Raw genomic sequence first — 19,457 nt, 5'->3', positions numbered from 1 at the left:
GTCCCTGTACATAACCGCCGCAGGTTTGCCGTTGGACTCCCGGAACGTTAACGAAGGGGGCGGGACTTTTTAACGACGGACGGAAAGCTACGAACAAACAACCTAAAAACGTCACATCTCATGTTTACATCGTGTTTTACGTCTCTGCCATTGAACAATTCGCGTGTAAATGTACCAGAATCGCCGGGAACGCGACTGGATGGGAAGAAAAGGGAGCGCCGGCCGGCTGGCTAGCTAGCTAACCCGACGGACGTGCTGGCGTTCGGTTCACGCCGACTGACATTTCCTCAGGTCCTTTAAGAATTGAGATTACGAGAACGAGTGAGAGATTCCTTATCCTTCTGATTTATGTGTTGGGTTTTGATTTACGCTCGCGTGGTGTGTTTTATGGAGCATGTGTATGACGGCGGCGCCCTCTGGAGCGCCGGAGCCGTTTATTATTTATGATCGTGCATGAAGAACAAAAATAATGAATGCTTATTTATGACACTGTTTTATCTGGAGATTTTTCTTTCCTTTTCGTTTTTGCCAAAAATGAAGCTGCCAAATCCAGTTTGTGTAAAGAGAAAAACCACACAGATGTTATTAGATATTATTTTTCACTCACGATTTGCAGAGTCACTCATACGTCTGTAGTGCGAGCGAGAAATGAACCTATTGAACCGCTTTCGGTGAGTTTAAACATTGAGTAAGAGTCAGCGGAGGAGACCGCTCAGGTGGCGCAGCGGTAAAAACACACGCTGGAACCAGAGCTGGGATCCTGAATACATCGTATCGAATCTCAGCTCTGCCTGCCGGCTAAGTCTGAACGGCCACGTGAACGACGATTGGCCTGTTGTTCAGATATGGGCGGGACTAAGCCGGATGGGGTCTTTCTCTCTCATGACTGGTACAATTACGACCTCTGCTGGCTGATTGATGGCGCCTGCACAGAGATGAGGACAGAGTGCTCTCAGGGTGTGTCTCTCCGTACACAACGCTGAGCTGATCTGCACTGCACTCGTCATATTGCAGGTGATGAGATGCATACGGCTGCTGCCCACGTGTCGGAGGGGGCGTGGGTTAGCTTCGTTCTCCTCAATCAGAGCGGGGATCGGCATTGGTGGAGAGGAAGCGTGACGCAATCGGGCAATTGGACGTGATAAAAGGGAGAAAAAGCATAAATAAAATATATATAACATTTTTTTTTTTTAAAGAGTCAGCGGAGGAAGCGTATCACTCCAGAACAAGTAGCAAACTGGTTTATAACGAGTTCTGTTACTGGTATTTACTGGTATTATCATTTCTACTGCTGTTGCTCTGACTGTATTATTATCATCGGTGGTTTATATCTTTATAATTATTTCTCTAACTGTTACAGACTCACTTGCTTGTTTACTTATTTAAATTTGGCCTTTAATTTTCATTTTATTTATTTATTTTTTGCGAAGCAGAATATCTCGTGTGTTGGGGAGAAGTACAGCAGTGGTTTCCAGAACAAAATAATCCCATTCAGGCTCATGTGAAGGAGGGCAAATGATTTTATCCTTAATTTGGTCTAATAAGGCGATTTATCACTTGGGGAGCTTTAGGAGAGAAATGAGCCTTAAAAATAATTTATTATTGTCATTCTATTGCAAATCCTCATGACACAATACACTAGCAACACCCTTGTAACCACCTTGAAAACTACATCAAACACTTACTATAGCAAACACATAGTAACACCCTAACAACCACCTGCATCACAAAAGCAACCCATTTAGGATGCACCATTAACCTCAGCAAAACCGCAGCAATCTCCTGGAATACCAGAGTAACCAGAGTCTATTTCCTCGGCTGCTCCCGTTAACCCTTCCTGACACGACCCTCCCTATTTATCTGGGCTTGGGACCGGCACTACAACGCACTGGTTTATGCATCCTAGCGGCCAGGTACCTATAGGACAGTTCTGTGTCTCCAATTAGCCTGCCTGCATGTTTTTGGACCCCACACAGACACGGGGAGAACATGCAAACTCCGCACAGAAAGGACCCGGACCGCCCCACCTGGGGATCGAACCCTGGACCTTCTTGCTGTGAGGCGACAGTGCTGCCCACTTAGCTACCGTGCATAATCACTCTGCATTTTAACCCAGGTACGCTAGCAACACCCTAGTAACCACCTGAGATGTCATACCAATGAACATAACAAACACTCCCCACCTTCAGAACACCCTAGAAACCATTAAAAAATCCCTGACTTACCACTTGATATACCATAGCAACCACTTGGAATACTATAGTAAGCATCTAGGAACTTGGATTTCCTTAGGGGTGGAAGGAAACCCTCACAGAGATGGGAGAACATGTGAATCTTCTCACAGACTGACTGAAAGCGAGCCATGATGCTGCGGGGCGCCCTCACTTATTTCTGGCTCGTAATTGTCAATCACTGGTAGACAGACGTTCCTTATTCACTGCTGTACTTTTTCAAAGCGGATATTTTTATGCAAATAAAGCTCATATTGTTTTCAGTTGTTAGAAAAAGAAAAATTATAATAAAAAAGGCTGTACCATATCTCAAATTTAAAGCTATATTGATTATAGAAACGAGGGAACATATTTATCTGTGAAAATAAGCTGATTTAATCACTGAAGAATCAGTGATGTAGCCGTTGGTCTTCAACACGAACACATTTCTTTCTACTCGTACAGATCCTTACTTTTCATGAATGAGAATGTATTTTAAACACACGTACACACACACACACACACACACACACACACACAGTACTCTGCCTGTACAAGAATAAAACAGTACCGATTTCAGACATTCAGCTGCTGTCGTTGCTCAATCAAACTCCGATATTACAGGTTATTGTGAAGTGGAATCTTCTGGTCTACAGTTTAGCGAATCAACAAACAGCCTGGCGACTGAAGAGTTCCAAACTTCGGTGCTGGAGCCTATCCCAGCTTTTTAATGGGCGCAAGGCACACAGTAACACCCTGGATGGGCCGCCAGTCCATCGCAGGGCACACACACACCCATTCACCTGTAGGGAAATTCAGTGTCTCCAATTAACCTGAGGAGGAAACCGGAGCTCCCGGAGGAAACCCACACAGACCAAGAGAACATGCAACTCAGCACAGAAAGGACCCGAACCGCCCCGCCTGGGGATCGAACCCAGAACCTTCTTGGTGTGAGGTGACAGTGCTACCCACCGAGCCACCGTGCCGCCCATGGTATTTATTTAATATTTTTAAATTCCTAAATGCAATTTGTCATCATTATAATGACATGTTATATATTATTCATGTGATTTAACATTTTATAATAATCGCTTACATTTTTACAATCATGTATATTTAGAATATTTACAAAATGATAAATGATTAATATAATTTAATTCATTTAAAAATGACGGCAGCATCAACCAACAGTAATACTACTGCTAAATAATAATACAGTTATTCTTTATTTATTATTATTATAATATTATTTTCACTAAGTAATACATTTGGGGTCATGACGCTGCTTTTCTGTGTTGGTATCGCGATGGTCTTTTTCGCACCCGCATTTAGACCCTGACTTGTTTATGCCCTGATTCGTGGCCCCGCGTGTAATGCTTTTTCAGCCAATTCTAGCGCAGGAACGTGTGATAACAACCAATCCCAGCGTGGAGGGCGGGATTTACCGGAATACGGGTGAAAAGGAAACGTCCCAAATGACTGTCGACTTGGGTTTGGAAGCCAAACGCATTCGCGGTAGTGTAGTGCACTTGTGGGATAAAGACTGAAGGAATTTGGAACACAACCCAAACAACTAAAATAACGTCTATCAGAAGTGAGGAGGCTTCACGGTTAGCCTGTAGCAGCTAGTTAGCATCAGTGGAGATCATTTTTGAATGTAAATAAAATATATTTGGTGTATAATATCGGTTCGCTTCGATCACATTTGCTTTGAATAAAAAGCAACACAAAGTAATGGACTCAGACGAGGGATATAATTATGAATTCGATGACGAGGAGGAGGAATGCAGCGAGGACAGCGTTGAGGAGGAAGCCGACGATGACGCACTGGACCTGGGTGAGGTGGAGCTGGTCGAGCCCGTGGAAGCCGGCGGAGAGCGGGACGGATGTGGGGAAACCGGGGGCAGCGGCGGAGGTAGCGGGGGCCTCGGGGCCGGCCGGGATGAGGAGGATTACCGATACGAAGTTTTAACAGCTGAGCAGATTCTCCAGCACATGGTGGAGTGTATACGGGAGGTGAATGAAGTCATTCAGGTACAGAATTCACTCTTTTATTACTTTTATCACGATCATGGAAGTTAGCCACACAGCTGCTATTAGCAACCAGCATTCGGGGATTGCTAACCAGGGCTGCTCGATTCCTAAATTTGAGGAGTCGACTCTGACTCAGATACGGTTCTGCATTTCAAAAATGGACGGAGTTTGGAGTTGTTTAACGGAGTCGATTCCGCAAGTCGAGTCATCCCGCTAAATAAGTGCGGCTTCTAATAATAATAATAATAATAATGGTGCATTAAGAACAACAGTCAAAATATTAAACATATTTGAACAATAAAAAGCTCTAATACACATTTTAAAAATGCACTTTAAGCAGATTTAGTTTATCTGGTTAACACTGAAATATGTTTCTGACCTCATGTAACCTGCAAAATTGAGTTGTTGAGCTGGGTGTTGTCATTTAAAGACTTGTGGTATTGGAAGTACTGTACTGTAAAGGTTTGACAGCTTTTGTGTTATTTTATGTACCCATTGATATAAATACCAATTCATTATATTTCTAGCTTTGGTAAATGACAATTTGGTAGAAGCAGCCTGGTTTTATATGTTCGAGCTGGTTAACCTGTTAGATTTATTACTTTAACTGATATGCATGTAAACAGTTTTGCTCAGGGATTATATTTGTACTTTTTTAAATGGTATCATTGCTTATTTAAAGCAAGTTTTGTATTATATATGCATATTTTATTTTATTTAATAAACATGTTGCAGAACTTGAATAAAAACTGGCATTACACCACCAACAATCACTTTTGTTATACATTTCACACACACACATTTTTCAGCTTGTCTTTGTTCTCTTTCTAATATAAAACTATTATAAACAGGAGTGGTGTTTGCTGTGTGGTGTTTGAAGAGTCAATTTCGCTTTTAATTTGACTCTGAAGCTTTGTGGAATCGACTCCCAATATCTAAAACCTGAAATCGGAGAATCGACTCTTTTTGGAAACGACTCTCATCTGTATATTTTTGTTTGTTTGTTTATTTATTTGTGCTTTTGCTTTCTCAGAAGTTTAGAGCTTTAAATGTATTATATATGAGTACATCAACATTTAGAAGAAAAGACTCTTAGACTCTTAGTTTCTGTCTAGTATACAATACCCTGAATAACTGTTTGCCCCTTTTCTGTTTTAATAGACAGTCAGAAACATAGATAGATAGATACTGTATTTCTAGATCTTCAGGATTATTAATAGATAGATATTTAATAATCCTGAAGAACATTAAGACCCCAGTAGCATGCAGTAGCATGCAGTAGTATGCAATATACAAATAATAATCCACAGTGTAATTATGAATGAATGAAGAATGGAAGTGACTTATTAGTTCTGTGTAGAGACGTAATTACAACCCTTAGTAACTCAAGCCACCAGTTAATTAATAATTAGATTTAATTCCTCCTGACACACCCACACGTTGAATCTTAACCTCACTCGATTTAAAACCTTTCTTGAAATGTAGAGACGCTAAACAAACGGCCTTAACAGTCAATCAAAAGAAATCCTAAGCGATATTTCAAAGTTATTAAAATGTGTCATTTTAAGGCTCTGAGACTCAAGCGAACCACAATGAGAGCCAATATTTCGAAATAATAAAAACTATTTTGGCCAGTCTTCCAAAATTCCCTTCCAGGGTGTATCAAGGAATAAGCAGTAAGAATCTACAGACCTCAGTTGATGAAGGATCTATGAAACCATAATGACCCCAGATGTCCTGTTCTTTAGACCCAGAAATTGAGGTGTGCTGTACTGAGTACCGGGTTCGTATGAGGATCTGTATCACACACTGATCTCTGTTATCCCTCGTCTCTGTGCAGCACCATCAATCAGCCAGCAGAGGTCGTAATCGTAGCACTTATTAGGAACTCCCGTCTGGCACCGTTTGTACAAGCCAATTATTATATATATGATGAATTTAGAGAGCTTAAAATGTCACCACTGATGAGCTAGAGCGTTTTACAGCTGCACCACCTCAGTTCCTCTTATTCCTTATTTTTAGCCTGATCTGTATTATGTGATCTGCAAGACGTACCTGTACCAATAATTACTGGGTTTGCTATTACGACTGGTTTATACTGGTGAGCAGTTGAGATATAAACAGGATGCTTTGCTTCTCTTCCATACCGTCATTTCTGTACTCTGTATTCAATACTGTAGAATACTGGTTGACTGGTTATAACGCATTATAAACACCATCCTGTGTTCATTTCAGAATCCAGCCACTATAACCAGAATACTGCTCAGCCACTTCAACTGGGACAAAGAGAAGCTCATGGAGAGGCAAGTTTCACCCCCTGTGTCATTTCTTTTTTACAGTATTTTACAGTGTCTTGTCTAATCTGACAGGTATTTATTTATACGTGCTTTGTTTACATTCTGATCGCACGGTGCTGGCGGTTTGTTACAGGAGTCGGCCCCGTTTGTGTTTTAGGAACGCAAGGGTCTAGGGGACGTCCCGTTTCAAGAACAAATAGTAGATAATATAGATAACAGAGTGACCTCAAGCGATCTTTTTAGCTCGAACAACTTCTCACAGGACTTTGAAGTATGTCTATGAGAATTTGTGCACGTTCAGAGCATTTAAATGTCGCAGTTAATTCCAAAGCTAGTCCAAAAGTAAGGCTGGGGTCAGGGCTCCGTGCAGGACACTGGAGTTTCTTTAAACCGAGCTTTTCTTCATGCACAGGGGCACAGTCGTGCTAAAATAGAACAGGAAAGGGCCTTCCCTAAAGATACATAATTGGTTTATAACTCAGTTTAGCAACTGTTATGTCTGAAACACATGAATTCAGTCATTAGAAGGGGTGTCCAAATACTTTTTTGTCTCGTCAGGCTTTAAAAAGGTCAGCAACAAGCGGTAAACACCGAGCGTCAAAGCAGTGCAAGACCCTGAAGATATCTCACCACCTCATGAGAATGCAGCTTTACTCGGCTGCCGTTAGTATTAGGGGGACGATACGCTACCCTGAATCAAAGGCAGAATTAATACAGGGCCACATATTTATGATTTCTACATGGATTACAGTTGAGTGAGACAACCAAAAAACTAAAAAGTCATTTTTACTCTTAATCGAACAGGTCAGCAGCACTAAAAGCTCTTTTTTAAAAGCTGTAAGACTCAGAGTCAGGATGCTGACGAGCTTTAATCCAGCACCACTGAACACGTGCAGCTCCTCTGTGTGATGATTCCATCAGGAGGTGAGAAGAAGCTCTAACGTTCTTAAGTTGCTCTCTAATCCGTTTTGCTCCTCAGGTACTTTGACGGGAACCTGGATAGATTGTTCTCGGAGTGCCACGTTATCAACCCCAGTAAAAAGCCCAGGATGAGACCCATGAGCACACGTTCCTCCCATCAGGACATGCACTGCCAGATCTGCTACCTGAACTACCCCAACTCGGTCAGTAACTCTCATCAGATCACGTTGCTTTTAATCCGTAGGTTCGCCGCGATCTTCGGACCTGCTGGGCGTGTAAAAAGTTGTACAAAAAGCTACTTTAAAGAACATAAGAACGTTTACAACAAATGAAAAGGTTTATTTAAATATCTGGGAGATCTAATCATGGTCGTTGCTGCAGTTATGACCTCTGCTGGCCGGTTGAAGCACCTACACAAGGGATGGTTGAGCTTAAGTCAACTGTGGTAGTTCTTGACTTTTAAGCAATACCCGCCTACAGCAGGTCGGTGGCATCACATGTGCCTGACAGTCTACAGCCGTCCTCGGTCGTAGGTGGGGCGGCAGGAGCGAAAGTGGGGTTGCAAAATGTCCGGGGAATGTTCAGGGGAAACACCGGGCAGGACAGGAATACCCCGGACAGGGTACCAGTCCATCATAGGGCTCCGTCCATCAGAGACACAGGAAAGCGGTAGCTCAGTGGTTAAGGTACTGGCCTAGAGATCAAGGTTGTTGGTTGAAGCCCCACCCCCACAGCCAAGTTGGCACGGTGGCTCGGTGGGTAGCCCTGTTGCCTCACAGCAAGAAGGTCCCGGGTTCAATTCCCAGTTGGGTTGTGGGTTTCCGGGTGCTCCGGTTTCCTCCCACAGTACAAAGACGTGCAAGTGAGGCGACCTGGAGACACAAAATTGTCCACGACCGTGTTTGACATTAAACTTGTGAACTGTCCTGACATGAATGTAACCAAAGTGTGTAAAACATGACGTTAAAATCCTAATTAATAAATAAATAAATAAATAAATAATAAATGAACAGAACCCTGAATTGCTCAAATCATATTCACTCCCAAGTCTAAGTTGCTTCTTCAGATGACCGTGTCTGCAAAATGCTGTAAATGTAATTGAGACGCAGCCAATCATGTCTTTTGTAGATGGCATCGCTTGGTCGCTGTTATAGTAAATTACTTGTTGATTTTACCTTCACAGCGAAAAGACTCCAATGTACATCCCACCAACAGACTTAAGACCCCTCATAAAGAGTTATGTACATGAGAAATGGCAAGAGAACTGGGACTTAGAAGACAATATCAAACTCAGGAAAATTCAACAAAGCGTACAACCATACAAAATGAACTATACCCAGAAGAGGGGGGACCAAGTAGCCCTCACACGGTGCAAGATAGGACATTCAAGACTCGGACGTCTACTAAAAGGAGAACAAAGTGCCTTAATTGCTCAACTACCCTAACAATGAAACATATTCTATGTGAATGCAAAGTTTTACCCAGGACAGAAAACTGTACCTAATGGGATCGGACATAAATGACTTTTTTTGAGGAACTCATTTTAAGATTTAATAATGTCTAAAAAAGCATTAAATTGAAACATCTGTTGTGATTTTAACCTCTACAGTTTTAATGCACATGTAAACGACATATATCTCTGTATCCTAAAACCCCTTTCATGGTTTTAACATCCTTTTTAATAAGAATGTTTTAAAACATACAAAAAAAAAGCTCTATATACAACCAACCAACTACAGCGAAAAGCTCAGAAGATCAGTTCCATTTACGCTTTGCTCTCTTTTTCTCTTTCAGTTCTTCACGGGTCTGGAGTGCGGCCACAAGTTCTGCATGCAGTGCTGGGGCGATTACCTGACCACTAAAATTATAGAGGAGGGCATGGGGCAGGCAAGTCTCCCCAAATATAGTAAAGCTTTCACACCGCGATACAGATTGAAGCGTTACGTGTTGATGCAACAACCAAAATAATGCTTTTGTTTCTTTTTTCAGACCATCTCATGTCCTGCTCACAACTGTGATATTCTGGTCGATGACAACACTGTAATGTAAGTAGCTCAGCTGATGTTGGCGCTCTTTAAAGTACATTAGGACAAGTGGTTGATGTGGGACCTTGGTGTGTGTGTGTGTGTGTGTGTGCGTGTGCGTGTGCGTGTGTGTGTGTGGTGTTTTATTTCAGGCGACTGATCACCGATTCAAAAGTAAAGCTGAAGTACCAACATCTAATCACAAATAGCTTTGTAGAGGTAAGACTTTATCTCTCCTCCCGTATTTAGGATTTACACTAATCAGCCATAACATTAAAACCATACACTCACTGTCCATTTTATCAGCTCCACTTACCATATAGAAGCACTTTGTAGTTCTACAATTACTGACTGTAGTCCATCTGTTCCACCCTGTTCTTTAATGGTCAGGACCCCCACAGGACCAGCACAGAGCAGGTATTATTTAGGTGGTGGATGATTCTCAGCACTGCAGTGACACTGACATGGTGGTGGTGTGTCAGTGTGCGTTGTGCTGGTATGAGTGAGTTTTTAAACACCGTGTCCACTCACTGTCCACTCTATTAGACACTCCTACCTAGTCGGTCCACCTTGTAGATGTAAAGTCAGAGACGATCGCTCATCTATTGCTGCTGTTTGAGTCGCTCATCTTCTAGACCTTCATCAGTGGTCACAGGACGCTGCCCACGGGGCGCTGTCGGCTGGATATTTTCGGTTGGTGGACTATTCTCAGTCCAGCAGTGACAGTGAGGTGTTTAAAAACTCCAGCAGCGCTGCTGTGTCTGATCCACTCGTACCAGCACAACACACACTAACACACCACCCACCATGTCAGTGTCACTGCAGTGCTGAGAATCATCCACCACCTAAATAAAACCTGCTCTGTGGTGGTCCTGTGGTGGTCCTGACCATTGAAGAACAGCATGAAAGGGGGGTAACAAAGCATGCAGAGAAACAGATGGACTACAGTCAGTGATTGTAGAACTACAAAGTGCTTCTATATGGTAAGTGGAGCTGATAAAATGGACAGTGAGTGTAGAAACAAGGAGGTGGTTTTAATGTTATGGCTGATGCAGCATTTTTTGTGATCAGCACTGAGAGCGCACCACCCAAAGACACCCGACCGGCTGATTCGAACCCCGGAACCCTATTGGAAGACCAATTACATGTACAGTAACGATTGTAAGGACAGTTTGTGAAGTGGTTCCACTGTACCAACAGACTGGCATCTTTAACCAGGCTTGAGTCCGTGCGACCCTCCCGCTAGTGGAACTGTTCTGTAATTCCTGCTTGTACAGTCGGTTAGCACCTCTGAATCAGACTGACGGCGTTTCTCCTCTCCTGCAGTGTAATAGACTGTTAAAATGGTGTCCGGCTCCCGACTGCCACCACGTGGTCAAGGTTCAATATCCAGACGCCAAGCCGGTGCGCTGCAAATGTGGTAAACAGTTCTGGTAAGACTGTTTTGATCCTATACAATACAACATGCTTTCGATGTACATTTACTGGCCACTTTGTTATCTTAGGAAGGCTGAAAAGTGTGTATGAATATATATATATATATAACAGACAAACACAAAGCAACTCCTAATGAGCAGCTAAGGAGAACCTATCTGAATTATAAATGGAAGAAACCTTCAGAGGATCCAGACTCAGCAGGGACGTCCATCCTGCTTGGGTGGCTTAGATATTTGGATGATTAAATGTACATTAATACTGAACTCCCGGGTTCGTGGCTCGGTGTTGCCACCGGTCGACCGGGCGCCATCTGGCGGGCAAAATTGGCAGCGCCCGCAGCAGATACTAATCGGCCACCGTATCTGCAGGGTGGGGACCGGACTATGTGTTGTGGGTGGGTGGGTCTTCATACGCTGTGTAAGGACCCCGATTGGCAGAAGAGACGCCCGTGCATGAAGCGTGTAAAGAAGGCGTGGGCAGCGGCGCGCTCTCCTTGGATGCAAATCTGGAGTCTGTCAGCAGCGGAAGACGAATTGGATGCGCTAAATCTGGAGGAAAAAAGTACATTAATTACAGTTTAACGTTGTTTAGATCAGCCTGTGGTAAACTCAAGTCTCATTGGGCGTGGTCAAACTAGGGCGTGGGATCCTGTCAGAACCAGGTCCGACACCCTGAATTATCACATAGCAGGGCTAAAAGTACTAAAAGGTACTGCAGACATGAGGGCTCTCATGGCACTCACCTCCTCCTCTGTGAACAAACCTGAGTGATCGTATGTGAGAGGCAGAACGACAGCAACCCAGCATTCCTGATCGTTGCAAACCCCTGACACCAGATAGATAGATAGATAGATAGATAGATAGATAGATAGATAGATAGATAGATAGATTCAACTTTATTGTCATTGCTTAGTACAGGTACAAGGCAACGAAATGTAGTTAGCATCTACCAGAAGTGCAAATAGTAGCATAGTGCAAAAAACAGAATATTAGTAACATATACCTATGATTAATATGAATATAGAGTTATAACTATAGCTAGTTACATATATGAAATTATATCTATGTACATATTACTATATACATAATAGCAATAATAACAATAAGCATATTAGTAAAAATGAATGTGTATTATAATAATAACAGTAATAATAATAAAGATTAGTTAGGTATATATTAGTAATAACAGTACTGGGATAAAGGATGTGTAAATAGTAACTATACAGCTGTAACTATAACGATATAGGACGGTGAAAATATAACTATAACTATACATATGACGGTTGTGTAAAGTGCAGGTGCAATGATAAAGAATTACAACAGTCCAGTGTGCAGTCCGGGGTGATGGTAAAGTGCAGGTGCAACTTGTGCAATGATAAATGTGCAATGATAAATAACACAACAGTCCAGTGTGTAATCAGAAGGTGCAATGATAAATAATAAATAAATTATTTTACATATACTAAATTAATATATACATTAATTAATTAATATATATTATATATATTAATATATATATTAATTAATACATAAATTAATATACAGGACCAAGTGGCCACTGATTGTGCATCATGTAATAATGGAACTGTTGTAGATTTACAGTGTAAATAATTATAAATATGCACATATTCTTATTTTTAAATGGTTATTGAATAAACGGAACATAGAGTGTGAATCCCGGCGTTAACGAACTGATTTTGCTGTTTTTGTTTCATCTGTTCAGCTTTAATTGTGGAGAAAATTGGCACGATCCAGTCAAGTGTAAGGTGCGTCCTCCTCTAGATCTCTACATCAGGAGCGAAATGCTTTAATCATTTAATAAAACCAGATTTTTGTGTTTACTGTACGTACTTATCGTTCCGCTCAGTGGCTGAGAAAGTGGATCAAGAAATGCGACGACGACAGCGAAACGTCCAACTGGATCGCGGCTAATACCAAGGTACGGCGTCCTCCGCTGCGAACGGTTCGGGAACTAAAAGGTTCCAGAGCCCTGCAGTTCCTGGACAAGCTTCTCTTCTGTGTTTCTATTGGCCTCAGCTGTCTAAATGATTCACCTTAACTAGTGATGGGTAGATCTGTGGATTGCCAACTGGCAGGTTGTGGGTTTGAATCCCAGCTCTCTCATGGAGCCACTGCTGGTACATGAGTGGTCATAACTTTACTAATTGACTCGGTTTGTACTCCTACAGCCTTGGAACTAAAGTTGTCTAATATTTTAAACATCACTATATACGTATATAGCCGTCTTTATTGGTCCGTTTTCCTTTTGTGTTATCAGGAGTGTCCCAAATGCCACGTGACCATCGAGAAGGACGGCGGCTGCAACCACATGGTCTGTCGTAACCAGAACTGTAAGGCCGAGTTCTGCTGGGTGTGCCTGGGCCCCTGGGAGCCTCACGGCTCAGCCTGGTGAGCGCGCGTCACTCTGGTTTCTCCGTGTTGTTGTTAGCATCGCGTACGTTTTTCTTTTCGTGTGAAGCGAGCTCTGTGATTTACAGGTACAACTGCAACCGCTACAACGAAGACGACGCCAAGGCAGCCAGAGACTCTCAGGAGGTAAAAACATTTCCATGCTAACAGTTCAGGACATTCACAAGCGTTTTTTGCACCACGGGCCGGTTTCATATAAGATATAATTTCACGTACCGGCAGGGAAGGGAGGATTTATTAATATTGCTCACAAACGATGTAAAATGAGCTTTTTCGCTGTAACGAGACACTTCTTCCACCTAGTGTTGACAATAAGGCAATAACACCCGAAATAGACACAGTAAAAACAGCTTTTCTAGCGGTATCGGTCCGCGGTGCACTTGTTTGGGGACCACTGAACTACGGTGTTGCTTTGTGTACGTCTCATCCACATTAATACTGTACATCACAGATCACGCCCAAACCTATTCTTTTCTTTTATTTTGTCCGACCCGATGACCTGCTTCTCATTTCTTCACTACAGTCGTTTTGATGCTTGTTACTTTTCCCTCCAGTCTAGTCATATCCAATTCCCCCACTGTGAATCCACTACGGCTCGCACAATTCCAAATCTGACCAAGTAGAGCCGGATCACGTCTTCGGACACGTGTCCAATCTGCTGCCGCTTCTTATCGCCCGCCCGCCAGTGGGGCGGCACCGTGGCTCACAGCAAGAAGGGCCTGGGTTCGAATCCCAGGTGGAGCGGTCCAGTGCAAGTGAGGTGATTGGAGATACAAAATCGTCCATGAGTGTGTTTGATATTAAACTTGAACTGATGAATCTTGTGTAATGAGTAACTACCTGTCCTGTCACGAATGGAACCAAAGTGTGTAAAACATGATGTTACAATCCTAATAAATAAATAAATAAATAAGCAAGCTGTAGCCTTTAAACAAACGTCTTGTAATGATTAGGGTTTAGGGCTGTTTGATCCCCTCATCAGTACGCCATCACGTCATATATCACCCTGTTTGTAATACCTGATGTCTGAATATGAGGCGGTAAACGAACTACTAGTTAATTGTCTGATTATGAATGTGTGTGTTGGGGGTGCAGCGTTCCCGCGCGGCCCTGCAGCGCTACCTGTTCTACTGCAACCGCTACATGAACCACATGCAGAGCCTGCGCTTCGAGCACAAGCTGTACGCCCAGGTGAAGCAGAAGATGGAGGAGATGCAGCAGCACAACATGTCGTGGATCGAGGTGCAGTTCCTGAAGAAGGCCGTGGACGTGCTGTGCCAGTGCCGCTCCACGCTCATGTTCACCTACGTCTTCGCCTTCTACCTCAAGAAGAACAACCAGTCCATCATCTTCGAGGTGCGGCAAAGATCACGGATCTCACGGGAGAGAGTCGGTCATTAAATTACACTCAAAAATGAAATGATAGAATAAATAGAAGCACATAGTACATAGTTGAATGTGTTTCAGCCTCAACAGTTACTAACAGGTGTAATAAATCAGCGATGTATTGAAAAATCATACGCTTCAGATTAAGGAGGGCCGTCTTTTTCCAGGGGGGGTGGATGAGTTAGGTAGGGACCACTCTTCCATGCACTGTGTCTTTGAGTGTGAGCCGTATCCAGTCCTTTATTCCCCCTGCCGTCCTACAGAACAATCAAGCCGATCTGGAGAACGCCACCGAGGTGCTGTCCGGCTACCTGGAGAGGGACATTTCCCAGGATTCCTTACAAGACATCAAACAGAAGGTCCAGGATAAATACAGGTGAGGTGATTTTCTTTCAACTGGACTGTAGGGTCTGTGTGAAACCTATCGACCCGCCCTGCTCCCCTATACCTACCTGATCATCTGCCTCAGTACGAGACGTGGAGCTCATGAGGCAGATTATTTAGACGCTCTACTTAGACAGAGATACGCCGAGAATGTATTCACAGTTGAAAGGAACTCTGTTGGTTGCTCCGCCACGTTTGTAGTTCTTTGTGAGGAAAGTCGTGCCGCACTGAATGCTGGGATTGATCTTCAGCGCCGAGGAGGAGTCGGACGCTCCCTCGTCATTCGGTCAGATCGTCACTCGGAATTGAGGCGCCTCAGTAGGAGCGTTTTAAGGGAGCTAAGGATTTAGACACGCCCTCTTCTCTATCGTTAGATCTTTAGATTAGATTCAACTTTAGTACGAAATGCAGTTTAGCATCTGATGAGAAGTGCAATAAGCAGCAAGTGCAGGATAAACGGTATCTATAATATACATTATTTACAGGATAAACGGGCAGAAGAAGATATAAAGGTGAATATATTATTGAATGTATATAAAGTTAAAGACATAATATACAGATTAAGGTGCAGATTAAGATTAATGTGCTATGAAGATAATATGGAATGTATATATATATATATATTGGTGGTCTGAAATTGATGCTCTCTCTCTCTCTCTCTCTCTCTCGCTCTCTCGCGCGCCCTCTCTGGCGTAGATACTGCGAGAGTCGACGGCGAGTGCTGCTGCAGCACGTGCACGAGGGCTACGAGAAGGACTTATGGGAATATTTAGAGGACTGAGGACGATTCCTCCCATCACAAACTCTCAGCCAGGACGAACTTCCTGTCCGGTTCACAGAGCTCTCAGCCTCGCGCTTCCTCTCCTCCGCCTCTCCGCCTCGCCTCCTCTCTCCTGCCTGCTTACTCTTCTTTTGCTTGTTTTTATTGAGAATTTAAATTAATTTTATTCTAATAAAAAGGTAGCCTATTAAATACAAACCCCACAGTCAGTATTGGAGTCGGTCTGCGGCGAGGAAAGGCGCTTTCGCCCCCCGCCCAGCCCCACCCGTTTCCCCAGCGCTGGTGTTTGTACAGACTTTCCTCCGGCGTCTCGGCCTCGGTCGTCCCGTCGTTCGTCTCGCCGTGCGCCGGTCGTGTCCGAGTAAGGGCGGTGAAACGGAGTCGTGCATTTCAACCTGTAAATAAGGTACACGTACACGGGGCGCGCTTTTTTTTTCCAGATATTTATTCTTTGCAGATTTTCCTGGTCTGGTTTAACGCCGGCGTGTGTGGCGGCGCTGCTTCGGCTTCATATGTGTATGCTTTGTTTTGTTAAGGTTTGGATGCTACAGGATATAAACTGGACAGCGGCGTAGACGTAGCTTTTATTTTATTGTATTTTATTTTAACAAACCGTCCAGTGGTGGATCGAGTAGCTGAAAGCACTCCAGACGCCGTCCGCACCAACGGGTCTTCACTCCGGCGACGTAACCGAATGAAATTGTGTCCGGGCTCGGCTCAGGCCGGTTTTAGCCAATTAAAACGGACCAATATGCCCCCAGTGACACTGACCCGCCCCACCCCAAATTTGGGTATATCTAATGCACTCTGACGCCCTGTGGGACTGGAACTCTGGTGTGGTTTTGGTCTTTGAGGAATTTTACAAATATACCTCCCAAAACCGGGTGTAAACTCCCCCAGCTGTTTTGCAGGGAGCGGTTGCCAGGTCCCTTATATTCCCTCAAATTTGAGACACTTCATGACGACGCTTGGCGCTTCAGTGTCGCAGCGGTCCGTTACTCCAGCCCACCACTGCTGAGCCATCAACCGGCTATGTCTAGCCATGGATCGGCGCCCCCTACAGGGTGTTCCCACAACCCCAGAGACCGTGCCCTCATTCAACCCCTGGGTATCGGTGCTGCTAACCTCAGCTTTTATGCAGGAGCTTTTATTATTATTATTATTGATCAGGTCTGCATCGTAGGGTGGATTGTGTTGTGCGTCGGCGGTTTTGTAATGATGCCGTACCACACAGGACGCAGCCAAGTCAAGAACACTAGCGGTCACATGAACACTTCAAAATAAAAGTCCTCATCTCATCCTGTGCCACTTCATGATCGTCTGTCCACGTTACAGAATAAAGGAGAACGTCGCTTCATATTGGTTGATTATTTTGCCCCGATAATTCCATCGAGTCATTGCCGCTTCCCACTCAGGGTGAGGGTTAAAGCCTCAGGATTTAGTTTGCAAGTCTGCATTTGAAAAGTTCTGGACACCCCTGAATGCACAAGATTGCACCTTGTAAAAAATAAAAAGATAAAATACACTGACCAAAAGTATATGGACACCCTTCCTTACATAAGTTGATTCGTTTTAGACACGCCTACTGCTAACAGGCTTGTACAACTATATAAGTGATATGCTTTCATATCATTTTTTGACAGTTTGGGGATGACCCTTTCCTGTTAGAATAAATTTGCCCCCGTGCACATACATGCCTGTAAAGACACGGGACTCCAGTGGTCAGCGCAGAGCCCTGATCTCTGCACATTTGGGATGAAATGGAATGCTGGTTGCAAGCCGTTTTCTTCCAATATTAGTGCCTGACCGTACAAATATCCTGTTAAATGGGCACAAATTCCCACAGACACTTTAAAAAAAAAAAAACTTCCGATGGAAATGGGATTTCCAACAAACTTGTGGTCGTGTCCACATACTTTTGGCCATGTAGTGTGTATTTAATGAGCTTTATATCTGTAATTCTGGGTGGCTGGTGAGTAGTGATGAAATATTATTGTGAAACCGATGTGATTAAACGTCCCCGAAGCAGCAAGTGTCCGGGTCGGCCTCGCTTTTTTATTACTTTCCCTCTTACACTTGACATGTAGTCACTCCTCCAAGGGCTCTGCAGTTCTCAAAGGCAAACATGGACTTCTGTGCTAAACCTCTTTTCGTATTCTGTCCGGTAACGACCTGATTTTACCGTCGCACCTTTAACGGATGAACGAATACTGTAAGATTTGAGACTGTATTCATGAAATGCACTTGCTGGACTGAGATGGGAGGGCAGCACAGGTTCTGGTGGGTCAGACGCCGCGCCTCTGATTTCTGACCTCTGATGACTGATCTGGTTTGTTTGTAGTCGTAGTTTCACTCTGTTTGACACTTCCAGCTTTTCCCAAATGTCCTGTACATAATTCTCATAAATCCGCCGATGTTCGAACCCTGAGGGACTCCAGTTGGGCGGACGGACTGTGTCACCAAAGTGGATGGGAGACGATGTTCATCATCATCATCATCAGTGGCTTTCATGTGTTACAACCATTCTTACAAATAAAAAAGTCCTATTTAAATAAAATATCATTTAAAACGTTTGTCTTTTCTTCACTTTTATTTAAGCTGCTGTAATAAAATGTGCACTATAAGGCCAAAAGTATGTAGACACCCCGTCTTATGATTGAATTTAGTTCTTTTTGCCACGTTTATTCCTAACAGGTGTATAAAACTGATAAGACAATGTGCTTTTAACGTTGTGGTAACAGTTTAGGGAAGTTCCTCTTCTTAGTCTTCAAGCATGATTACACCCCCAAGCACAAACTGAGCTCTATACCATTTTGGGGACGGTGGGAGCCTAGTGTGTAGAGCTTTGGGCTATCAATCGGAGGATTGGCGGTTCAAATCCAGGCTCTGCTATGCAGCCACTGTTGGGTCCTTGAGCGAGGCCCTTAACCCTGTCTGCTCCAGGGGCCGTACGATGGCTGACCCTGCGCTCTGACCCCAACTTCCAGACAAGCTGGGATATGCGAAGAAAGAATTTCATTGTACTGCACACGTGTAGAGGTATATATGACAAATAAAGTAAATCCATCCAAAGACGTGGTGTGACTAGTTGCTCTACACAAAGCCCCGGTCACTTTTAGGATGGGGCAGCTCGGTGGGTAGCACTGTCACCTCACAGCAAGAAGGACCTGGGTGGGGCGGTCCGGGTCCTTTCTGTGTGGAGTTTGCATGTTCTCCCCGTGTCTGCGTGGGTCTCTTTCGGGTGCTCCGGTTTCCTCCCACAGTCCAAGAACATGCAGTCAGGTGAATTGGAGACACTAAATTGTCCATGACTGTTCGATATAACCTCGTGAATCTTGTGTGTAATGAGTAACTACCGTTCCTGTCATGAATGTAACCAAAGTGTAAAACATGACGTTAAAATCCTAATAAACAAACAAACAAAACTTTTAGGATGAATTCAACTTGGATTGCAAGCGAGGTCTCCTCTTCTCCATCTATAGTAGTGCCTGTACACAAATTCCCACACAGACACTCTGAAATCTTGCCAAAATGCTTCCCAGCAGCTAAATACA

At 43.6% G+C, this 19,457-nt stretch overlaps 1 protein-coding gene across 2 annotated transcripts; it reads left to right on the top strand.

Moving 5' to 3' along the window:
• Nucleotides 1-3,806: 3,806 nt before the first annotated feature.
• arih1l (ariadne homolog, ubiquitin-conjugating enzyme E2 binding protein, 1 like) lies at nucleotides 3,807-18,476 on the top strand. 2 transcript variants are annotated; one of them, XM_063012535.1, is made up of 14 exons: nucleotides 3,807-4,244; nucleotides 6,480-6,547; nucleotides 7,521-7,665; nucleotides 9,257-9,349; nucleotides 9,452-9,507; nucleotides 9,639-9,705; nucleotides 10,813-10,919; nucleotides 12,646-12,688; nucleotides 12,790-12,861; nucleotides 13,201-13,331; nucleotides 13,421-13,478; nucleotides 14,448-14,708; nucleotides 15,002-15,114; nucleotides 15,819-18,476. In XM_063012535.1, the coding sequence occupies exons 1-14, from the start codon at nucleotides 3,945-3,947 to the stop codon at nucleotides 15,901-15,903; spliced, it is 1,599 nt and encodes a 532-aa protein (XP_062868605.1). In that variant the 5' UTR covers nucleotides 3,807-3,944; the 3' UTR covers nucleotides 15,904-18,476. The 2 variants fall into 2 exon arrangements, with proteins under 2 accessions (XP_062868605.1, XP_062868604.1); XM_063012534.1 differs by having other exon boundaries at nucleotides 13,421-13,479; nucleotides 14,440-14,708.
• The last annotated feature ends 981 nt before the right edge of the window (nucleotides 18,477-19,457 follow it).

Source organism: Trichomycterus rosablanca, chromosome 17 (assembly GCF_030014385.1).
Source record: "Trichomycterus rosablanca isolate fTriRos1 chromosome 17, fTriRos1.hap1, whole genome shotgun sequence".
NCBI classification, from domain to species: domain Eukaryota; kingdom Metazoa; phylum Chordata; class Actinopteri; order Siluriformes; family Trichomycteridae; genus Trichomycterus; species Trichomycterus rosablanca.
Note: the sequence above shows the minus strand (reverse complement) of the source record. Positions and strands in the feature narration are given on the sequence as shown.